The following is a 25,318-nucleotide window of genomic DNA, read 5'->3' as shown; positions in this document are numbered from 1 at the left end:
GTTCTTGCAATCCAATCCATTGTATCAAAAGCAGCGATCATTGACACAAGACTTTGTCAGGGGCACAGGATCACCTACCTGAGGTTCATCTAACCCACTCATTTAACACATGAGGAACCTGGTCCGGAGAAGTTAGGGCCTGCCCAATCTCCAAGCAGAGTGAATGGGAAAGCCCGGGGATCTGAACCTCTGGTGCCCAATCCAGTGCCAAGCCCTCTCTAGTACCCCCTCTAACAGCTTAGGGGGAGCATCATCAGCTTTAGGGGGTATAAAGGAGCAACTCTTTTACTTTAAGAGATGTAATATTTATTTAATACACACAGATTAAAGATGTTGTACATGATATGAAACAATAAAGATAAATATATAGTGAACAGAAGAAATTTACACGAGGACTCCTTTACTTTTTGATTCTGTCTATAGAGGTCTGAGTCATTACAACTGAGCAGAAAACTTGTCCTTTTAGAGTAGATGCTGTGAGATTAGGAAGCTAGGAATAAAATAAGCATTATTATTGAGTGGAATGTCACTCAAAAGGTTGATCTAACATTCTTAAAAGTGGAAAACACAGAGACCTAAAAAAGAAAAAGAAAACTTCTTTGTTAAATGAAACCTCCATCAAAGCTAAAATTTACAAGGAAAACGAGAATTTTACATTTTATTTTGCTAGAGATTGTTAAATACAGAATTCCAGCTCAGACTACAAAGCAGTAGTGGTGTTCTGATCTATGCCAAATAACAAGCAGACTAGTTTACCTTGTGGTGGGTGTGGCGAGATTGGAAGAGTACAGAAATAAGGCGTTTTGTTGGCCGATGGATGCGACATTATGTATCATTATGATGCTCTGCAGAATTATTACTGAGAAGCTAGCAAAAAATCAAAGTAGGGCTAAACAGTTCTACAGGGATAAACGTATCCACACACATGGCTTCTCTTGCCATCGGCCTCAAACCATCTTAGTAAAAGAATTTAGTCCCAGCTTTGGAAAGATCAAGTTTTTGTTCCCAGGTTAGCATCTAGGCTTTAATGTAAATTGTTAATAGGTCTTCAGACAATATTATAAAGACGTGTGTTTAGTATTCAACAAGAGAGTTCAAAAGGACATTGGGAAGGCTGCATCATAGAGTCATAATATAAGAGGCCAAAATCCAAGATAAAAGCACATTGAAAAGTCTATTTTTCTTCCTCTTTGCAGATCCCTTAGCAGTTACTTTGTACTCTTCTTGGGAAAATTCAGCTAATTTTATTCTTGATTTCAAAAAAAAGTCAAGAATAGAATTTTTTATAAAAATATTTTTATATTTTTCAAAACAAATTAGAATACATTTTGAGACTAATATGTGAAAACACGTTTCTTTCTAGGAGAAAATGATCATTTTGAGGCAATGAATTACCTCTCTTCAGGCAGTGTGTTTTAGGCATGAGTGAAACATTCGGTTTCCTGAAGAGCTAATTTGTGAGCTAAACGTGACCAATTAACTTGCTGAATAACCAAGTATATTCATAGGAGTAGGTTCAACGCTAGATTTCTGTTAAGAAAATAAAAATGTTCCCTGGGCCTTATTCTATTGTACAAATGATCAGAAATTATTTTTCGAGATGATATAATATGTGCACACACTGTCCGATGATCAATGCAAAGTCATCCAGCAAGAGGAAGAAGAGTTGGGAGTATATTTCCCAGTTTATGACACGGTGTGCATCCTATGTAATGTGGAGTAAAAAAAAATTAGTTCTTAGGCTTTCTTTGACAGCTTATGCAATACAGTTTGTTTTTTGGGGGCTAATATAGTTTTGAAAAAAATATTCTTAGCATGTAGTTCAAGAGAAAATTCTAAGCACCAAAAACTAAAAATGATGTCTTATGTTTATTTTTCTAATAATTATCAACACTCTGACAGAGCTCCAATTCCTTGCAGAGCTGACTTGTCTCTTTTTTGGAAAAAATGACTGAAAAGGCTCTTGGTAAGATCTCTCACAATCCCACTAAGGATCCTACCGGGACATCATAGACACTACCTGGAGTGTGAAACATGTAATTCATGGAGACGAAAGATGGCTGGTTTAGATTTAGACTTCCAATGACAGATAGTCTCCTGCTACAAAAAGTCCATAAAAATGCTTTAAATTCAACTTTTAATAAAAATAAATTCAGTTATTTGGAAATAACTCCTTGTACTTCTTTTTCCCTTGGGGAATGCATATATGTATGTTATCAGCTTCCTTAATAGTTATACAAAAGATATAATTTTTAACACTTATGACAAAAGAGCAAGATTCTTTGTCCCTTTCCCAGAACAAAACCTTTTCTATACTGAGAAAGAACTCTCACTATTTTCAAAGGAAATTCTATGTACAGAAGAGACTTTTATTACCTAAATACCTAAGAGAAACTTTGGATGTGATAGTGATAAGAATCACTGCTGTTTTCTTTCCAATAAAACAAATGAAAACAGAAAACCTTTTACTTGAAAAGCAAAAATTAACAATACCCCACCCCCAATATTGCCTAAAACAAACCAAAGGTGGTCCAACTCATTTTAACATTAGAAAAAGAGGAAAGTGGGTCCAGGCCCTTTCAAGTCCACATTTGAAGATCTCCACATCTACACTGTCACTTTCTGGCAGTTTCCAGACAGATCACAGAGTTTTCATATTCCTCAATCTTCAGTTTCATATCTGAGATGAAATAAAAATTCAGATTATAGTGCTGACTGCAGTCATTCGGATTTTGGAATTACAAATAACCAAAATATATTTTCACCCAAACTGTACTGGCCAAAATGATTTTTAATGGTAAAATACTGGAGGGAGCTTCAGTTATCTGATCTGTAGAATGGGGACAGTGAAACAACTTACTCCCTAGCTAATTTTGTAAACGGTCAATCTATCATTTTTGATTCTGATGATTAAAGAACTTTTGTTCTTTAAAAAAACATTTATACATTTGTGTCTATTCTGGGGGAACAAAAGTTACAGAGCACAGGAATAAGTATCCAAGCTGCCTGAGAAAGAAAAGTGGACAGAGAGCTAGACCTGGGGTCAGGAGGCCTGGGATTCAGATTCCATCCCAGACAGTCTTGCAACAAGCTGTCTTTTAGTTTCCTCATTTGTAAAATGGGAATAATCAGAATAATAAGAGCATTTACACACAAATAAAAGCCGCCATTGATCAGTAACCTCAGCTGATCCAGCCACCCCAAGAGATCTGTGCCCCTATCACTCCCACAACCAAGATGAAGAAACTGAGGATTGGAATTCAGACCTTCCTCATCCAAAGTCCAACACCCTCTGCACTGTACCAATGCATGAATGTTTTTGCAAACCTTCCATTATTCTATGACTGTCACATGGTAGTTATTAATATTAACTACTTTGTAAGGATGACCATTTGCTGACAGTGAGAATCCTGCCCTGAGTGGGAAATTGGACCAGATGCCCTTAAATCCTTTATAAGCCTAAGGCTTCTAGAATCATGTGGGAGTCTGAAAAGTAGCTGTCTGGGGAGGCCTTTCTGAGATCCATAAAACTCACCTGCAAAAGGCTACCTTTGGTCTGGATATGTCTCCCACTACCTTTTTCTGGAAACTCTCTCACCCCATGATTCAGTAGGGGGCCTCCATGCCACTTCCGGTAACATCTCAGGGGAGCTTTGGCGGACATGGCCCAAACCAGAAGTTCGAGGGGGTAAACATTCCGAAGGTTTGGCCCAACTGGAATGGGCCTCTGCTCCTCTTCCTGCCTACAATGTAGGCTCTGGGGCCTTCCTAGCGGTATCCATGGTGGCCTTGCCCATCCCCTCCCCACTAAGAAGACTCAGAAGCTCCTCAAAGTACATCCCGGGCAGCTTGCTCTTCTGTGAAATCGTCTAGGCCTCCAAACTACTGCAATGCATTCAGTCAGTCTAGTACTTAAAACATGGGGATGTGGCCAAAGCCTCTGCCAATGCAGGTTGAACTTTCTATGCACTTGAGTTTGTGAATGGAAAGGCCAGGCTACCAAGCACAATGGCAGGTGGCTAACAATTATCTTCTTAAAGAAAAGATGTGTTTCTACACCAAGAACCACAGAAGGTACACAAACAAACACACAATGCTTTCAACACCACACAGCTCACAGGGTTAATTCTGGCCAAGGTTCACCTGTTTTTCTCAATAGAAGTCAGCTTGTCTAAAGCACCACCATAAATCCCTTCCATAGGCAGCTATCTGTCTGTAGACACACTATCAGAAGCAACGTGAAATAGTGGAAACAATACAGACTTGGAATCACGGGACTTGTGTTCTAATCCTGACTCTGTCCCAAGCTACATGACTTGTGACCAAATTATGTCACTTGTTGCTTTGGTTTTTTCACCTAAAGGGCCATACTCACCCTATGTATCTGACAGGATGTTCCTGGAAGGGACCCGCACATGCTGTGGGAATGTAGAATTACTGACCATTAATAATGAAAAGGAAAATCCACCCAGCCCAGAGAACCCCTTACTTTGAGAGTCTTTTCCTCAGGTCTTTAATTTGCTCATTCTTCTTGGTGAGAATCTCCTTCAGGCTGCGGTACGCTGCTGTCTGCTGGAACTTCTTCTCCAGCTCCTGCTTATTGGAGAACACCAGCTATGACTGATTATGACTGATTTAATTATCTTCTCTCATTTCAAACTCAAACATCAAGTGTAGAGATAGTAAGACTAGAGTATTCAAAGTTAAAGAAGTCATTTTGTTTCCTAATTACACACTGACAAACTAGCAATATTTCTCTGATTACACTGCTAGCAAATGACTCATACATGCTCTTTCCTTAGATGTGGAAAATTTTAAACACTGAAGAAATACAGATGGGGACTAGACTTAGGATAGTCACTGTTGCAGAAAACTGTCTCAGGAGGAAAGCGCTTTTAGGGACAGGAGGAAAACCACCCTGGTGTTTTCTCAGAGTCCTGAAGAACTGCTCCCAGTCCTGAAAGGTCCAGGGAGTGGCCCAGCCAATGGCAGTGAGAAGTGGGCCTGATTTTTGTTTTTCTTCCCGGTTATTTATATCTTCTGAATCCAATTCTCCTTGTGCAACAAGAGAACTGTTCAGTTCTGCACACATATATTGTATCTAGGATATACTGTAACCTATTTAACATGTAAAGGACTGCTTGTCATCTAGGGGAGGAGGTAGAGGGAGAGAGGGGAAAAATCGGAACAGAAGTGAGTGCAAGGGATAAAAAAAAATTACCCTGGTATGGGTTCTGTCAATAAAAAGTTGTCCAAAAATAAATAAATAAATAAATCACTATCATTTGGGCATTTAAAAAAAAAAGAGAGAGAATGAAGGTGTACAGGTACTCAGGGCAGTTCTTGGGCTGCATCAGCATGCTACCTCTGAAAACACACAGAGAGACATACACACACAGACATACATACCGACCCCTCCAAAACCAAAGGTGTTCATTTTTAATACGAATTATAAACTGATTACCTCTCCTATAATTAGGAATTGTTATTTTTCTCCTTTTCTACTCTTTATTGAGAAATCAACCAGAGTCAGAAAAAGTCCTGACATCCTCCAGAGAGCTAGTCCGGACAGTATATTTTGGCACCAATGCGTAGGAGTTCTAGAAAGCACACATTTTTGTGCTTCCTTTACCAAGCTGATTTTTTTCACACTTCACTCTAATTTCTTTTCCTAATTTTTCCTATACCTCTATTATTTAATTTTAAAATTTCTTTTTGAGCTCTTCCCAGAATTATTTTTGGCCTTGAGAACAATTCACTTTTTCCTTTGAGGCTTTGCATGCAGCAGTTTTAACTTTATCTTCTTCTGAGTCTGTGTTTTGATCTTCTGTCACCATAGTAACTTTCTATGATCAGACTCTTTTGTTAAGATTTGCTCATTTTTTCAGCCAATTTTTGACTTATAACTTTGTGGTAAAGTTGAGTTCTGCTCTTAGAGTGGAGGAGGCCATTGTTCTAAGCTTTAGGTTTTTTGTACTACTGCCCTCAGAACTAGTTCTGGGGGCCTGTAAGTTTTCAGTTTTTCCAAGTGATTATCATCTAAGGAGAGGTGTGCTCCTTGCTCTTCCTAGTCTGTGCTCTGGTCTATGATGGCCATAAGCATTCTTTTCTGCCCTGGAACTGTGATCAGGGGCTCTGTTTCTGCTAGTGCTCTTTTTTACCCTGGTATTGTGATTCAAAATCAAATATGGGCAATGCAACAGAGCGCTGCTCGCAGTCTCAGCAACAGGTTCTCAGCAATCTCCTTACCATTCATGGGCTGACAGCTAAAGAAGCCGCCAATGATTCAACTATCCCCTGGGGAATTCAGTTTGCTCTGAATTGTGTTTCACTCTCATGCTAGAGAAACTGACTTTTCCTGACCTCTAAGTTGTCTTGAGCTAAAAAATTGTTTCACCCCATTATTTTGTTGGTTCTGCTGCATAGAGCTCATTTTGAAGTATTATTTTAAGTTGTCTGAAGAGGAATTTGGGAAAACTCAGGAGAATCCCTACCTTTACCCTTCCATCTTGCTCTACACACTTCAAGGTGCCTAGATTTCTATAAGTTAAAAATTATGCCAAAGATATAGAAATGTGCTGACATTTAAGTCAAATCCCATTATTTAGCCTTCTGCTTAATTATAAGGCACAAAACACATTAAGTTAGAAAGGAAAATAAAAATACTGAATAATAAAATTAATGTAGACATGGGAGGATAATTTCACTGACTTGTTTTATCTCAGAGAAAAAGGACCATTAGTTAACACTTTAGCATGAAAAGTGTTCAATTCATATTCCTCTGACCTTTAGAACATGAGCTAAGATATCAAATGATCCCACTACTCGTCTTAGCTATATTTCTCTAAATTTGATACAAGATATAAAATGAAAACTTAAAAGACAAAAACTACACACTCTGACCTTTTCAGCCACACTCAGTTGTTCTTGAACCTTAAGTAGGTCATGCTTTGTTGACACTAAATTTTCCTCCAAAGTCTTCTGATTTTCAGAAGTATCATTTATTGTCTTCTGAAACTCATTCTTTAGTGCTTCAACTGTATTTTCCAAGTCACTAATATCCTTTGATCTGATTATTGCCTTTAAAAAGAAAGAAACTATAATAAATTTTATGTAGAAATCTGAAGCATGATTGTATCTTAGAATACCAAACAACAGCAAACCAAAATGATATTCTTTGTCCTGGCACCCCCACATGTACAGAACAGGCCTTCTTAACCATTCTTGTATAGTTATTCCCTCTGGTAGTCATCTCATGAAATCTAATGATACTGTGGTTTGCTGATCATAATGGGAAGAAATGCTAAATTTCAATTAAATGAGAAAGTCAAGATGTCATTTTCCTATCCAACTTCATGGACCCTTCAACTTTTATCAAAAGACACCTAGAGGTCTGTGGACCTCAAGTTAAGAACCCTTGGATCCAAAAGAAGAAATCTAGGCCACTGGATATATTCTCTGTAAAAGTATCATGGCAGAGAACAGGATAGGTCACAATGATGGAAACCAATGATGGAAAATACTACATCTACTGAAGTACTTGGGCTATTAGGAGAATGTGATCATAGGCTTGAAATGGGAAGGACCTTAGTGTCTAGGGAGATGAATATCCTTACAAAAGCTGCCCAGATATGAATAGTCAAAGGCAGGATCTGGATCCTTTGAGCTGGCTGAAATTATACCCACCTCCCTGATGTGTGGAGGAGCCTGGAGAAATGAGAGCTTGAGGGACAGAGGGGTTGGAAGCCAGAAGGGGCAAGCTCTCTACAAGGATCAACTTGGGGTATGCAAAGTGAACCATGGTTGTTCAAGAACAGACATCCAAGACAAATGGGTCTGAATAATGTGGGGAAAGAGCATTTAGAGTAATATCTACCTTCGTATCTCCCTGGACAATTTGTAAATCTCTCAGCGCTCGCTCTAGTTTTGATTTTTCATCCAGTGCATTTGTAGCCTATAATAGAGTAGAAACAGAAGTGTAAAGTCATGCAATCTGCAATTAACTTATTTTAAAAGTAATTTTGTTAAGAAATCTTAGTTACCTGCAATTCTATAGTCTTTACTCTTGATTTTAATTTTTCATTTTCTTCCTGAAGTCTTATAATTTCCTTTGTAAGTAAAGACAAAGTGATAATTTTAAAATTTAATATTTTTTAAATACTTGAAATTATTTTCTAAATTTAAAAAGGTCAGTTTATAAAATGTTTTCATAGCTAAAAAAACACAAAAATCCAAACCTATATATCCGGTTCTATTAGTCACAATACCATTCTCCAGGACCAGGCTAGAAATTCCCTTCTCCCCAGCATGCATCCCCAACTGCAGGCTTTCCTCATTTCACCCCTGGGTTGCAGATACTTCCTTGCTGTTTTACTCATCTCCATGGTCTCATTCATGACCTTTGCCAATGCTGGATTAAGGTATCTTTAAACTGCTGATACCATGACATTCTCCTGACCATGGTTCCATATTACATAAATCTAGATGTTACTGTTGAGAACAAATGGGCACTTTTGTGGAATTCAGATATTAAATGAATAAAATAATTGTTTTCTCTGGAACTTATTTCCTGCCTTTCATAGTCACATTTACATTCAAAAGGGATTCTCTTAGTATCACAAGCAAAGCTTCTAGTATGACTTGGATGAAAAAGAAACAAAATAAACTGAATGTTTAAAGAAACCTTTAGCTTTTTTTTTTTTTTAAAGCAGGTAAAGATCTTCCTAGCCAGACCACCATGAATTCTCTACATGGTCTTCATGGTCCTCTATAATATGGTCTTATTTTACTAATCGAAATTTATTTTCCACTAGTCTCTGGAATAAATTCAGTCAAGTAAGCATACTCGGTGTACTCCAAAACATTCCACCCCCATGCCTCTGTTCATGCTGTTTCTTCTGCCTAGACGGCCCTCCTTGGGCTATCCAAATATTATTTATCCTGTAAAAAATGCCTAGCTCTAATCTTCCCTCCTCTGTACTCTAAAACCCCACGAACTGCTGCCTTCTCTAAACATTTCCCGCACGTGTTGTCAGAAACCAAATGGTCAGCACTTGCTTGTCAAAATGATCAGCACTTGCTTGTCTCCTAATCAGCCCGTACTCATTGGTTCTACCTCCCCAGCTACACTGTTAATACCTTTGGAGCTGATTATTAAATTTATGTAGAATACTGGAAATATACAATACATATTGACTGATGATTTAAATATCGACTTAATAAAAAAGTGAAATACCATAAAGAACTAAAAAAGAATAACCTCGTGTTATCATAGCGAAAAGATACAATATTCAGATTTTTATGAATAATGTCTCCAATTCCGATGATAAAGTCATTTTACTGAAAACAGATTTCCTACAATACTTCGATCATCCCCAGTCCTTTTAGGTATATTTCCTCTTCTGAGCCACTGGGATACTATCTGGCACATTAGGATCACAAATATCCAAAATGTCCATTGAACTCAATATATGTCTAACTGTCAAGGAGTGACCAGGGCAGCAATACTACAATTAGTTGATTTAAAACCCACTATAAAATGATGGTAAACTTACCTTGTTTAGCAGCTCTGATGTTCCCCCTTCATTAAGTGGAACAAGTCTTGATGGCTTCATGTTTTCTGAATTAGTCTAAAAATTTAATTTAAAAAAATGAAGACAGAATAGAATAAAATTATCACAATCTCTAAAACTGTGATCCTTCATAATAATATATAATAATAAGTCATAATACTAGCTAACATGTTTATAATGATTTGAAGTTTACAAAGAGCTTTATATATACTGTCTCATTTCACTCTCACAACTCTGATGTCAATTTCATTCTCATCCCCATTTTACAGATGAAGAAACTGAGACTGAAATAGAGAAGGTGATTTGCTCAAGGTCACACGGCTGGGAAGGACCCAGGTCAGGATCTGTGCTGAGGTCTTATGGACAAGCCTGACATTCAAAATCTCAGCCCACCCAGCTGCCTGGGGCAGACCAGAGGTCTGTCATCTGAAGGCCATCCTGGAAAAGTCTGGGAGGGGCAGCTGACACAGAAATTCTCCTAAAGTAGGGAGTGTATGTAACCAATGCGCTTTGATGAAGAGAATGTCCACCTCAGTGATATCTCTCAAATCCTAAAGAAGTGACGGGACCAAAGATGAACAGTGGCAGGCGGGTCACTGAAATGTTCGAGGGACACTTGTTAGAGGAAAAGGCAGGGAGGAAAGAAAAGGAAGCAGCAGCCCAGGAGGTACAGAGGCTAAAGGCACGCCAACCATTGCCTGGGTCACTCCCTGGTCCCACAAGCATGAGCCTGGGAGATAATCAGTGTGGAGACTTGGGGTTCAGCGACTTGCCGGGCTCCCACCCTTGTGTCTGAAGGAAGGGCCCAGGGCTCCAAGCCTGGAGCAGCTCACTTGCTATTCTGAATCTGTGCCTCTGAATGGGCTCACCCCCCATCCCAGCCTGGAAATCTTCTCTCTCTCCTTTTCCCCTCCCTCACAGGCCTTTTCCAAGTCTCACAGCTACCCCCCCCTGCAGGTTAGCCTCCATCTCCTCTGAACTTTTCCTGTATCTGCAGCTATTCACATCAGAGGTGTCAAACACGAGGCTCACACTACTCCTGAATAAGGTCAAACCAGATTAAAATGTAATATGGAAATATTAAACAACATAAAAATAAAACAGATAATAGGAACTTGAGGTTTTCCAAAGTCAGTTTGAGGTCTTCCAGGATCCTCAAGTATGTTTAAGTGGCCCTTTTTCTACTTGAGCTTGATGCCCTGTCTTCCCCATTCCAGAGGGATGGCAGCTGTTTCTAGCCAGCTTTGTCTTTCTAGATTGTAGCCATGTCTATAACATATTATTAATGTGTTACCCCTTATTTTTGAGTAAGATAATAGGGAAGGGCTTTATTTTTCACAGTACTTTTCTCCTTTTCAGAGGGGGGGAATTAATTATCCAAATCTCTAATACCCTTTTATTTTTATAGTTTTGCTTACAAAGCATTTTCATAAAAAAAGAATATAACCATAATTTTCAGTTTTGTTATAGCTTTAATATGTCGAGATACAAAATACACATATACATAAGTGGGTGTGTATGTTTAACGCCACACCCAGACATTTGCTTGGAGAGATGTCCCTTTGAAGAGACAGCTTGCTCAGTGGAAAAAGGGCTGGATTGCACCCCAGAGAACGCCTAAGCCAAGTCATTTCCTCCGCAGCCCCCAGAGGACTGTTCATGTCACTCAGGGTCTATGGTCTCTAGAGCCACCTCTAGTGATGAACAATATTATTAAGCTAAACAATTCAATGACTGAGAGCTTTGAGAAATTACTTATTCTGTTTTTTACAATATAATTTCGTTCAGTGTACATAATATTTCAATTATATGACAGGAGGACAAGTATTTTGTTTTGTCTGATTTTCCAGTTAATTGACATTTTCTAGTGCTTACCAAGGATGTCCTAATGCTAATTCAAAAAAGCCTCCCAGCTGATCTTCCAAATGTTACTTTAAAATCATAGCACATTGAAAGAGGCTTGAGGAAAAAAACATTTAACAGATTCTCAGAGGGCTAAATTGAATAAGTCTAGATGGAAAAATAAAAAAAATTAGGACCACTTAGCCTGAGTGACTCCATATTAGAGTTCTATTAATATAAATATAATATCAAACTATAACCAAATAATAACATCAAAAATATCAAGTATATAATCATTACACTTGAAGACAGATGACCTAAGGGTTAGGGGTAGAAACAGGGAAGGAAGAAAAGCAAGGATTGAGGGATGGGAAAAAGTGAGGACAGAGTAATAATACTGAAGTTCTGAATAATCCAACTTTACCTTTTTATTTGAAGTAGTAAACTCTGCTTTTTCAAATTCTGCAACTTGTTCTAATAATTCTCTTGAAGAAACAAACAAAAATGCTTATATTTACAAGAAAATAATTGTTATAATGTCCAAACATTTAAGAAACATACAAATCCTTTAATTCACAAGAGTATAAAAGACAATTTTCTCAAAGTTTCTTCACACAAAACCAATATAGACTGGCTGAGAGTGCCAACATAGACAGCTTCATGACAGTGCAGGGACGTAACCTCACTCCTAATTTTAACTTGGCTCTTTCAGAACAGTGCTCTTTTTACTGGGCCACTTGGTTGTCTAAAGAAATCTTAACGATGGCTGGGAATCCATGGAAAATTAAGATTATTTGCACCCAGACGACATCCTCTGTAGTTAAGTTCTAAGAGTTGAGGCAGATATTCTCTCTTTCTTCTCCCTCCTCTTACCCCAGTCTCTTCAGCCCCTTCACCCCAGACAGTTTCTTCTAAATTTTTTTGTCTTAGTCCCTGTACTATCTCTCTCAGCACTGGGTAGACTGGAGGTAATTACTTATATGTCACACTATACAATGATTAAATTCAGTCAAAGCATTTATTTTACCAGAGATTCCAATAAGGTCGCTAGTATCATTGAAAGAGATGAAGAAGATTGACAATTCCAAGTAACTGCACTAATGTACCTGTATTTGATAAAAACTTATCTATCACTTTATTTTTTAGGATATGTTGATAATTAATGCTACTCAGTGGAAAATAGAACTGCTGAAACAGATGTCATCTTTTACATAGTAATTGTCTTTAGAAAAAGTTTTCAAAAATTTAATGACTATTATCTTTTAGATGATTTTTGTAAAAAACACAGATAATGTTTGTTTCTCACAATTTAAGAGATTAATCTATTTAGTACCTATGCAAATATTTTCCCCCTTGCCCAGTTTCCACACACATACACAGAAAATCAGATCAGCAAAATGATAATGTCATCTTTCTTAAGGAAATGCTACTGCTTGCTATGCTGACAACCACAAGTATAAATTATTTTACCGGTTTTCCAGCTCTGAGATGTCTGTCTGTAGCTTAAGATACCACTTCTCCGCCTGTGAAAACAGCTGCCGAAGTAGTAACACATTGGTACAAGAAGTATTGATGAGCTCGGACTCTACCTCACTATGAACCACAGCCTGTAATTCATTCAGAACTTCAGTTACTTCATCCATGGTGAAGGTCTCATCTACTAGCCTAAATTCAAAAAAGAAAAGAAAAGAAAACAAGAAAAAACTATTTTTAAATAAAATCACCAAAATGATCAAGAAAATTGAACTGAAAATAATGTCTTCACCTCATGTCATTTAGCATAATACAAGCATGGATAAGTGCTTAATAAATGTTTTCATCAAAAAAGACTAGAGTATTAGTTTGAAATATCTTATAAACAATTTTCTAAAAAAACAACTTATAGTTCAGCAATACTTTTAAGATTTCCTCCCAAAGAAATGAAAGGAGGATAGTGCAAGTATCATTAATGCAGTTAACCAGCATTTATTAATCTACTCCTCTATCAGGCACTATGCTAAGTGCTGGGAAGACAGACTCAGTTCCAGCTCTCAATCTGTCCATGGCCTGTAGGCTCTATCTGTCCATGGCCTATAGGGTCTTAGTGGGGCCTTGAATTCAGCCTTTTTGGCTCCAGGACTGTGCTCTTTCTATTAATAAAATATAAAAGAATGTTGAAGAATGATTAGTTTAGCCCATCAATGATTTAAGTAATTCTTTAATACATGTACATATTTAATAATGTATCTCCGGGTAGCTGGTTGGGTGTAGTGGATAAAGCACCAGCCTCATGAAATAAGGAGAACCTGAATTCAAATCTGGCCTCAGACACAATACTTCCTACCTATGTGACCCTGGGCAAGTCACTTAACTCCAATTGTCTCAAAAAAAAAAAAATCTCTGCAAACTTAGAAATATTTTAAACACTTTTCTTTCTTCAGTTTAGCTTTTCAGTTGAAAAAAATTCAATATTCTCTCAATTGAATCTTATTTTTATATATTTTAACTTTCAACCTGAGTGGTTCAGCAGTTGGGTTTTTTGGCTGTTTCTTGTTTTTGTTTTTTGCCGTTTTCTCTTCCTAAATAGAGTATAAATCTACTTCAGTTTTGCTATGTACATATGTTTAAAATAACTTTAATTTTCCTTTCAATAGCTTAAAGATCCAAAGGAAAAAAAGGAATACATTTTGAACTCTAGTAACAAAATATAGCCAATTAAAACCACAACTTTCCCTCTCCCTTTTCAAACAAAAAAGGACGTCTCAGGGAGACAAAAATCAGTTCTCACACTCAACTTGGGTAAGATCCTTTAGAAAACCCATGAGCACCCTCTTTCCTACACTTCAGAAAATACAAACCAGAAGGAAAAAAAATCCCTAAAACGTTGCCCTTCCTCTTCCCTAAGGCTATCTTCTCACTAGTTAAAGGGACAAAGAGAAAGGATTCCCTTACTCCTCTCATTCATCAAATTAGCTGTTGTAGAGCAATTATGCTCATGCTTTTTCAGGATTTATGAACCCTTATTACTTTGTCACTGAACTGATTTTCAAAAAGGTTATTCAGGAAAAACCAAGTTGTGTCAGGGCATTGTCATGTTGTCATCATTTAGGTTATCCACCAAATGTATCCACCACCCATATCTTAATGATTTACTTATCCAGTGGAAACCAGATATTTCCTTTGCACGAATTTCCTAAATGAGACATCCCATGAAAGACCTCACCAATTTAATTTTAACTGCTCTTGACAGAAAACTTTTGTCAAATGAAAGAGAGCACATTGACCATTTTTAAAGCTTGTTTAAGTACATCAGGTCATCAGAAAGAACATCAGTTATCATACTATGCTGGTCTGGCGCACACAAGGACAAACTTAGGGAAGAGTGGAAGAGAAGGTACTGCCCTGTCTTGCAGTGTTTTCTCCTACAGGCTCGGGTGCTCCTTCTTGCCCCACAGTAGACTTAAGAGAAGTGGCTAACTGATTTATTCAGTGATTATTGTACTGCTCAGGGCTACTCTAATCTGTTCAAGACAACAGACTGCTGCATGTTGCTAATATTGGGCTGGCTTTTTAGTTTTCCCATTGCTGACTATCTGTGGGACCCTGAGAAAATTATTTCACCCTGTCTGCCTCAGCTTTTCTTCTATAAAATGGGCTGGAGGGGAAAAAAAGGCAAACCACTCTAGTATTTTTTCCAAGGAAACCTCAAATAAGGTCACGAAGAGTTAGACATGACTCACAACAAATGTCCCACTGCAGGAAGTCATGTTGCTGGCCTCCAGCAGTCTCCCCTTATCTTATACCTACCACTTACTTTCTTGTTTTAATATCATGTATGATCAAAGACATGACAGATTAAGTTGTCGAAACTGAAACAAGACTTAATCTGATAGTTTTGTTTTTATAAAGGAGGGTATTGTGAGGTAACTATTCCCACAGTTATTGGGAAATAACTGGTTTAAGAAACCAAAAAGCACTAATATATTTTTAAAAAAGGAGAACCAACAAGCTTCTGATAAAGAAATTCTTTTATGCACCAAAATGCCTTGGGCTTTGTGACAGCTGTTGATTGCTATGCACATGCACCTGAACCCTCTGAGTGCTGAGATTTTCAGAAATCTGACCTCTGGATAAATGGATGCTAATAGTATTTTCTATTCACTTTATTCCTTATCCCTATGTACTTCACTGGCTTCCATTAACCTTCCAGATCAAATATTAATTTGTCATGAGCTTTAAGACCTTCCGTGAATTTGCCCAGCTACAATAACAATTTTTATTTTTTGTTACATAAATGTTTGATTTGGTAATTTTGGTTTTGTAATTTCCTATATCTCATTAATAAATCAACTCAGCTATTATTTTCTAGCACCTTGCTATAAATAATGCAGGTCATCACTAATGATATTCCTGGAAACACTCCAACATGATGCTAGGAGCAATAGCCTCCCCTTCGCCAATACAAAATTTCCAGGCTCTTCTTGGATTTAAAATTATTTTTCTATTGCCTTTTGGTACCTGCTCTCCTTGATATCCTGGAAGCAGGAATCTACAGTCTTGAGTCTCAAACCTCTTTTTGAACGAGCAAAGCGCATGTAATTGATTATTTCATTTTGATGGTGATCATTTAGACCCAATTCCGCCTGAAAAAGAGAAAAGCAACACTTATTTATTACTTCTGAAATTGATTATAAAGTCTATTAAGTATAGGATTCTGATAATAGAGCTGATTTATAGATTTCCATTGTAGAACTACTTTATGGAAAACTCACTTAATGTAAAAATATTTTAAAAAATAGTATGGTATACTTGAAAGAGTTGTATACTTCAAATTCAAAGAAATGTGGGTTGGAATTTCATCTCCTCTGTTTACAAGCTAGGTAATCATGGCTAAGGCATTCAACTTTTCTGTCTCTCAATTTCCTCATCTATGAAGTAGATAATAATACTTATAGTATCAACTTCATAGGGTTGTTGTAAGAATCTCATGAGATGATACATGGAAAGCAGTTTGTTAAAGTATTCTATAAGATTAGCTATTTTTATAGATTAAGATGAAAAGGATGCTCTAAAATAGATCATACAACTACTTACTTCAAAAAGAAGAGTTGACAATAATGTCAATAGAAAAAAAAATTGAAACTATAAAACATCAAAAACAAGAGCACAATGGTGACACACTGAATTAATAAATGTTTAACATGTTTTTACCTGCATTTACCAAAACTATTACCAAAAATGTAATAAAAGTAATACTATAAACCATAGACAATGTGATGCTATCAAAGTTCTGAGGCAAATTTCAGCATTTCAAGCCTGGATTTATAAAAGGAAAAATCAGGACTACATGAATTAAATTGGAACTTAAAAACACTATAAAAGGAATGAAGTACAATTCAAAGCAAAGTAGTTAAAAGGAGGGAAAAAAATAAAAGCATAAACAAATAGAAAATGAAATAATATAAATTCAAGAGCTTTTTTAAAAGACCAATCAGTAAGCCACTAGTAAACAATCCAAAAAGGAGAAACACAAGATTTAAGAACAAAAATTAAAAAGCAGAGTTTCTCAAATACTTAAAGGATTAGTGGGGAATATATTGTCCAGCTATATGCTAGTAAGTTAGAGAAATTAAATGGACAATTATTTTCAAAGATATAAAATAATAAAAACAAATGCAACAAGAAATTGAAAACAACTACTTCAGTGGATGGGGAAAAAAATAAGACAAGCTATCTTTACCACCCCAAACCCCAAACTCAGTCCTGAAGCGTTCCATATGGTTATTTTTTTTCAAACTTTCAAAGAACAACCAAGTCCTACAATGTATGCCCAAAAAGAAGAGAGAGAAGGTATAGTGCAATGTCTTTCATATGGCAAATAATTATTTTTTTTAAACCACAGAAAAAATTAACGGTAGACAGTACACAAATGTAGACAGAGAAAAACCTAAATAAAATGTAAGATAAACAGAAATACATTTTTTAAAAAGTAGACCTCACAGATTTTATGCTAAATATACAAGAATAACTCAGTATTTACAAAATATATATTTAAAAAATGATGCTGAATTCCTCCCTGAAACAAAGGCTCATCTTTTTAATATCAATATTTTTCAGGTGTTACATGGCTACAAGACATGGGACACTGCAGTCTTTCATTTCTATCTCCTTCTGTATTCATTCATATCATAATCATACTCATTCAGGTTCTTATCACTTCTTTTTTTAAAACTAATTTTTTTAATTTTAAACAAATAAAAATGAGAAAAGAAAAAAAAAAGTCATGTACACAGAAGACCATAGGAGAAGATTCAATATAAAATAATAAATTTCTATTTCAAGAAAACATATATAATAAATACTCCGTATTGTTTTCAGAGCTGAACAGTTTTTTCTTTGCTTCCTTGTTGATTTTCTGTGCACTTTTAAATTTTTCTTCCTTCCTCTTCCACTACTCTAAAGGCAGCTACAATGAAGCATGTGTGTGTGTGTATACTTATACATACATATATATGTATGTATAAATTTATATATACACATACATACACATATAGTCATACACATATATTGACTATCCTATGTTCTTTCCCCTGTCATGTTTCTCTAAGGATGCATAGTATTTTCCTTCATGTGACCAAATCTTTTCATGTTTTTCTAATTCATCCCTACACCACAGTAGTATTACAACTCAATCACATCCTATCTGAGAGATTATCTATAAAAGTCCCTCCCCCCGATTTTCTGCATTTCTTTTATTCTTGGCTACATAGGTTTTATTTAAACAAGAAAATTTTAACTTAAAATAATCAAAATTATTCCTTTGTACACTTCCAACAATGCTCTCCCTTATAATTTAAGCTCTGACACTGCCAAAACTACTTCCTTTACTTTTTCTTGGTCTCTTTAAAGTTCCTGATCTTTTGCAATTCCAAATGAACTTTTATCATTTTTTTCTAACTCAGCAAAATACTATTTTAGTAATTTAACTGGAATGATATTGAATAATTATGTAAAATTGTTATTTTAAAAATTAGATTGGCTTTACCTACCCATGAACAATAAATAGTACTTCGATTATTTAGACTTGAACTTGTTTTTATAAAAAAGTGTTAAATGTTTATGTTTAAATAGTTCCTGTGTCTGTTTTGGCAGATATACCTCCAGGTGTTTTATACTGTCAAGATATTTTAAATGGTCTAAAGATATAATGAATGCTAACACATTGCTAACACAATTTCTTTATTTTTCACTTTTGATTAAATCGATTTTAACTTTGTTTGAAATCATGATTACTATCCCTGAATTTTTTTAATAAATAAATTCTACTCCTACCTCATCACTTCTTAATAGGCATAATGAAATGGCTCAGTTATTTTTCTCCCTATTGTCTCTCACCTCTACGATTCATTCTCTATTTACCAACAAAACTGATGCTTCTAAAGCACAAGTTTAAATATCTGCTTGAGAAACTTCATATCACTTATTGCTTTTTGCTAAAGGCATCTCCCAAATACATTTCTATTTGGCATTTAAATTATTTCACAATGTGCCTCTCCCTATCTTTCCATGTCACATCCTTTTGTACTAAACACAATCTAAGTTGTCCGCTGGCTGTTCCCATATACATCTCCTATTATTCTCCATGTCTTTGTAAAGTTTGTCCTCCAATGTCTGAAATACTTTCCTTCCTGATCTCCATTTCTTGGAACCTCCAATTCCCTTCAGGATTCACTTAACCCAAAGAAAACTTCCTTTCAGAAGTCTTTACTGAGCCCTTCAGTCAATAATATCCTCTAGATCCCATCAAAATCGATATCTTTGTTTTGTATACAATGATTTGTAAACATGTCTCAATTTTGTATCACCAGTGTCTGGCACAATGTCTGGCATCTAGTAGATATACAGATACTTGTTAACAGACTGAAAGTATATTACTTTAATAAAGACAAATCTTAATTTTAAAAATTAGGCATTAGTGAAGTGGTCCTGAATTTGGAACATTTTAATATCAATAAGAGAGCCCTAGCCCTAGGAACTGTTTTTAACTGGTTGAGTGAGCATGCTATTTCCTACCCAACATTCCTGCTGCATCTCCCACCAACTCCTCAAATGTTTGCCAGTACCCTGCACGTGCTCCTCACTTTGCTTTTTCTGAACACAAAAGTTAAATTAATATTAGCATAACTTCAGGAAAGGGGAGGATAATCCTCTGTCCTTGGGCTCTGCCCCCTATGTCTGTATTTCCTGGACCAGATGACACTTCCCTGATCAGAAAGTGGCTTTCTTGATTTTAATTCCTATCTCCAAGATGAGCACCCTGCTTGGCACAGCATACCCTAGCTTAATAAACACATTTCATTCATTTCTATAGCTTCATGAGCCTGAGTCTTCCACTTTGGACATATCCTCCAGTGACAAGGCATCTCACTCTGCTACACTGGTGACTTTGTAAAGCCCTTAAAGCTGTGACAGCAGAAATTCACAATGTTCTATGCAGTTTGGTAATAAAGTTTGGCTTTAGAGAATAGAATAAATATTTTTCTATGTAATGTTTTCTATCCTACCCCTATATAATAGAAGTCCTTTGATGGCATAAACGGTTCTGTTTTCATCTTTAAGATATAATTTGCTATAAGCCAGATGAAAGCAATAAGGACTATCATTAGTACAGATTACAAAGAAGGGGATACTAATGTAAGAGGTAGATTGGACTGGACATGGAGGGTAAGAGACTGAACTTCAAGTCAAGAGTCATTTTGGAATTATGCTCTAAAAGTCATTGAACTGTGAATTCTTTATCAGCACTAGTTTATTCTGCTATATCCCCAAATGAGGAGGGGGGGAGGGGAAGAGGAAAAAGAGGAAGAGGAGAAGGAAGGAAGAAAAATAAAAAAGCAAAAAGGATCATCAAATCTTTTTTTTTAAAGAAAAGAAGAGAACAGAAGGAAGGCCAGACTGAATCACAGACAAGCAGAACAGCTTTGGGAAAAAAAACCAACACAAGTTATACATAATAGTTTTATGTTGTTACCTTTTTTGTTCTACTCTGTACATCTAGTTTAAAAGTTCTAAAAACATTCTGAACAGGGCTCCAAAGGCTTCTAAAGACTTTCAAAGAAGTCTATGACCAAAAACAAACAAAAATAAATTAATAGATCCTGCTTTCAAGGGAAAGAGACTGAGTTCTGCTTCGGATATGTTGAGTTAAAAATGCAATATAATCAGCTGGAAATTTTTTTTCTTTCTTTGGCTGAGGCAATTGGGGTTAAGTGACTTGCCTGGGGTTACACAGCTGGGAAATGTTAAGTGTCTGAGGCTAGATTCCAACTCAGGTTCTCCTTATTTCAAGGATGGTACTCTATCCACTGCGCCAACTAGCTGCCCCCGAAAATTTCTATTAAGTAGTTAGTTATGAGGGACTGAAGCTCAGGATAGAGACAAGGGCTGAATATTGCATATAACAGATTTGGGAGTCATCTTCAAAGATAATATTTGTAAGCCAAGAGAACTGATAACATCATCGAGACAAAACAGAACAAGTCCCTGGGATTTGCACACACATAAAGAGTGGGACACAAATGGTGAAGGAGCCAGAGACTGAGAAGGATTAGCAAGAGGTTAAAGAAGAGGAGAGTGGAAGTAAGGGCATAGACAGCGTTTTTTTCCTAAGCCTGTGGCACTTCTCAACCTTTTGCAACCCAGCGTCCAGTCTCATTAATAAACCGAAACTCTCTTTCAAGTTACTACTGATTTTTTAATTGCTAAACCTGAATGGCTCTTCTCAATCCTTGTCCTTGACCTTTCTTCAACATTTGGCATTGTAGACAGTTTCCACCCTCTGGATTTTTGTGCCTTCCTCTTCTTGGTCATATTCCTCCCTTTCCCCTAGGAATCTTGACCAATACTCTTACACACATTCATTTTTTTCTTTCCCCAGCATCTCTTGGACAGCTCCCTTTCTCTTTCTGCACACAACCGCAGCCTCACTTCAGGTTCTCATTCCTCCTTACCTGGACTACTCCAAGAGCCTCCTAATCATGACTCCCTGATTTGTCACTTTCCTTGGAGTCTCTTCTCATTCCAATCCATCCCACACACAGTTGCTGAAGTGTTTTCCTAAAATTCAGGTCCTACATGCGCTCAATGAACCTATATGCACTCAATTAACTCCAGAGGTTTCTTATGATCTCTACGACCAAATATAACTTCCCCACCACGTGGGATTTTAACCCCTTCAGCCTCTCGCTCCCCTTCTACCTTTTCAGCCTTCTTATGCTGTACTGACTTCCAGATGCTTCTTCTACATCAGGCTTTTCTGGACCCACAGAAACCAGTAGCTTCTGCTTGGGGACTTTGCACCTACTCTTTCTCTGTATCTTGTATGGACCTGCTTACACACAGGTCATCTCCCTTTCATCTGAACATCACGTGTACTATCACAGACATTTTTCTGAAATGGGAATTTAAGATTTTGGAAATTTAATAATTTTTATAATTTAATGATATTCTGAATCCTCCGTTATGTTCTGCTGTGCACGGGCCAATTTTTTTTTCTATTTTGCATTTGAGTTTGAAATAATAATAATAATAAAGAATATACGTTGGCTGAGGGTAGGGGCTGCTTGGGTCCGCTCTTTGTGCTCCTGGACCCCAGAAGAGTGCTTGGTACACTATAGCAGCACTGACCCGGCTTTGAACGACCGCTCTAAACTTGCACCCCAAACTTTCCCTTCTTCAGCTTGCTAACGCTGCAGGTTTATGGGCGCTTTTGGTGGGGAAAGGGGACAAACGGGGGGGGGCAGAGTGGGGAAAGGGGCATTCTGGCGGCTCCTAAACCCTCCTCCTAGCTCAAGCATGGGGGAAGGGATGCATTTCGAAGCAGGAAAGAGACCCTGGCACGAGAGTGGAGACGTAGGTGATGGACTGCCTGGGCTCGGCCACTTCCTCCCTTCCCGTGCCTCAGTTTCCCTCTTTGTAAAATAAAGGGGCGGCCTCGATGAGTACTGCAGGCCCCGATCTCCTCAGATCCGGGAGCCAAGGACGTCAGACGAGGCGGCCTCTCCAGGCCCAGGCTGGGATGTTGCCCCCGGCCCCTCGGGGCGCAGCCCCCGCCGCCCCCACGGGCTCGGGCAGGCTGGCACTCACCATGGCGAGCGAGAGTCGATCAGCTCTGAGGGGAAAAGACCGAAGACGACAGCGACAACTCCGGGGGCCGACGGAGGCCAGAGAAGGGAAGCTGTTTAGAAGCCGCCTGTTGCCATGGAGAACGGAGGCTCGCGACCCCGCCGTCCCTGCGCCTCATTGGTCCCGAGCCCTCACATGAGCGGAAATGATCTGGCACGGTCTGACGTCTCCCTCCGCCCTGATCGCCGAACCGGGCTCAGGAGCGATTTTTCTCCCAGTGGCGCGCGCGCGCGTTCAGAACTTTCACTCCGGGAGACTCGTTGCTAATGGTGATTGACAGGCGAGAATGCCACACGCATGCGCACAGGAGCATTTAGCCCTGCTCTCCCCGCGGGCCGGTGGACAGACTCCCTTTATTCTCCAGCCGTACCACGGGCTGGAGCAGATGCCACGTACTTCGCCCAACCACCCGGGCCCATCTGCCGTATTCCACCGGAGTGTTTCCGTGTCTCCGTTGTTTCCTCCTTTAGAACGTAAGCTCCCCGAGGGCAGACACTTTAATTTTTGGCTCCGTGACTCTAAAGCTTAGCGCAATGTCTGGCCCACGGCAGGCGATTAACAACGTGTGTGCTGATTGGTTCCTCCAGTCCAGGGAGTAAGGTGCGGCAAAGGATGGACTCAGGCACATCCCGAGTCTTGTTTTGCGTAAATGGTTATTTCTTTATTAAGTAGCAGCTAAAAAAATCTTCAGGTTAGAAAATTAGTCTGAAATCGACGGTGAATGGCTTTGCTATCGAAGGTGAAAAAGAAACTACGACTTTAAAACGAAAATTTTCATTTTTATATCGTGTACATATTGAAGTTTAAAGCCACACAACTTTATAACTAGCGGTATAAATAATGATACATGAACATAAATGAAACAAATATTCTTTGGAAATTTTGTTTCTTTTTATTTTAAAGACTATTTTAAAAAATAAAACCTTTGTGTATGTATTGTAATCAAAACACTTCTATTTCCGGCAATTTTTCTCCGATTAAGAATTCTCTCTCCAAATAGACATTTCTTTCCCCCTATTTTATTATTATTATTTTAATTTATATCACTATTCCAATTATTTAGGCAGTGGTATGATGTGAATTGAGTATAGGTTGTCCAAAGACTAGACTAACTAAACTTGGAGATTCTCTTCAGCAGCTTGACTACAAAACTATGATTATTATTTTTTTTAAATACAGAAACTGTATTTAACATTTAATAACAGATGGAAGATTACAATAAGCTTCACTGGAGAGAGTTCCCATGCTAATGAAATTACAGATCTTTGAAATAACCGAGCATGATGTAAAATGATGACTTCCAAAGTTTTCATTGTTAACCTCTTTTTTATAAGAAAATATTCTTTCCCCCTTTTCATAAACATAAACATATATTAATGATTTTCTTAACTTGCATTTTATTTGAAATAGAATTTATAATAATAGTAATATAAAATATTAAAAGTAATAAAATAACGGCAATATTTTGATTGTAGTCTTTTGTTATCTTCATATTTATAACTCATAATACGTTGTGGTTGGTGTGTTATTTGAGGATTCAGTTTTTCAAAAATGAGTTTGGCCACTAGGTGGCACCTGAATAGTGTTAAATTTATTATTCATAGCCCTCTTTTTCATAAATATAGTTCATCTTATCGTTTTCATCAGATTATGAATTTAAGGATTTTGCATTATTTGCAGTCAAAATTATTGACTAAATATTCGAGTTTCAGATGGAAATTTTTGTAATGAAATACATTTCGTCTTTATGATATTGTGAAGAAAAATGATAATTTTTTAAAATTTTACTTAGATATTTGCCAAAATGGACATTAAGAAATATAAGGTATATTTTTTTGTTCTTTAATAGTTTACATTTGTTTTGACAACTTTGAATTTCAGATTCTCTTCCTCCCTCCATACTCTCCCTCCCATTGAGAAGGCAACATGTGAAGTTATGCAAAACATTTCATATTGTGAAAGAAAACATAGCTCTTCCCCTCCCCAAAAAAACTCTCAAGAAAAATAAAGCTTAAAAAAGTATGTTTCAGTCTTATAACAGATATTTCTTTTTTTTTTTTTTTTAAATTTTTTATTTAATAATTACATTATATTGACACTCATTTCTGTTCCGATTTTTTTTCCCCTCCCTCCCTCCACCCCCTCCCCTAGATGGCAAGCAGTCCTTTATATGTTGGATATGTTGCAGTATATCCTAGATACAATATATGTTTGCAGAACCGAACAGTTCTCTTGTTGCGTAGGGAGAATTGGATTCAGAAGGTATAAATAATCCGGGAAGAAAAACAAAAATGCAGATAGTTCACATTCGTTTCCCAGTGTTATAACAGATATTTCGATGTGCTTTTAAGTTCATGCAAAGATTGTTTAGCTTTGATTTTACACAATTTAAATCAGCTTCAGATAGCATGTAGCTCATATACACCTCATCGGTATCATGACTATATGTTAATGACAGATGTGGATTACACCAGCCTGAACTTAGTCAAGTCTGACCTTTTTTGCGTGTTGTACTCACAAAGTTTTGAACACTGCTTATAATGCTTTGAAGCAGATTTATGCTTTTTAAATTTTGATTTGAATTTTCTCTTCAATGAAAAAAATGGATTTATCTTAGAGTTGTACTATAATTTTTCTATAATTTTAATAGTATTTTTATTTTTTCCCAAACACATGCAAAGGTAATTGTTGAATAAATGTTGAATTTATTTTTGTAAAATCTCATGTTCCAAATTTGTCTT

The 25,318-nt window shown here is 37.1% G+C and overlaps 1 protein-coding gene across 1 annotated transcript; it reads right to left on the bottom strand.

Annotated features, from left to right (window-relative positions):
* Window positions 1-283: 283 nt before the first annotated feature.
* On the bottom strand, window positions 284-23,960 carry LZTFL1 (leucine zipper transcription factor like 1). Its single transcript, XM_052000978.1, has 10 exons — window positions 22,539-23,960; window positions 15,912-16,036; window positions 12,885-13,079; window positions 11,839-11,899; window positions 9,555-9,629; window positions 8,043-8,108; window positions 7,877-7,954; window positions 6,904-7,080; window positions 4,490-4,593; window positions 284-2,680 (listed from the first exon to the last, which is right to left on the bottom strand). The coding sequence occupies exons 1-10, from the start codon at window positions 22,539-22,541 to the stop codon at window positions 2,662-2,664; spliced, it is 903 nt and encodes a 300-aa protein (XP_051856938.1). The 5' UTR covers window positions 22,542-23,960; the 3' UTR covers window positions 284-2,661.
* Between the last annotated feature and the right edge of the window lie 1,358 nt (window positions 23,961-25,318).

The sequence above is a fragment of the Antechinus flavipes genome, chromosome 5 (assembly GCF_016432865.1).
Source record: "Antechinus flavipes isolate AdamAnt ecotype Samford, QLD, Australia chromosome 5, AdamAnt_v2, whole genome shotgun sequence".
NCBI classification, from domain to species: domain Eukaryota; kingdom Metazoa; phylum Chordata; class Mammalia; order Dasyuromorphia; family Dasyuridae; genus Antechinus; species Antechinus flavipes.
Note: the sequence above shows the minus strand (reverse complement) of the source record. Positions and strands in the feature narration are given on the sequence as shown.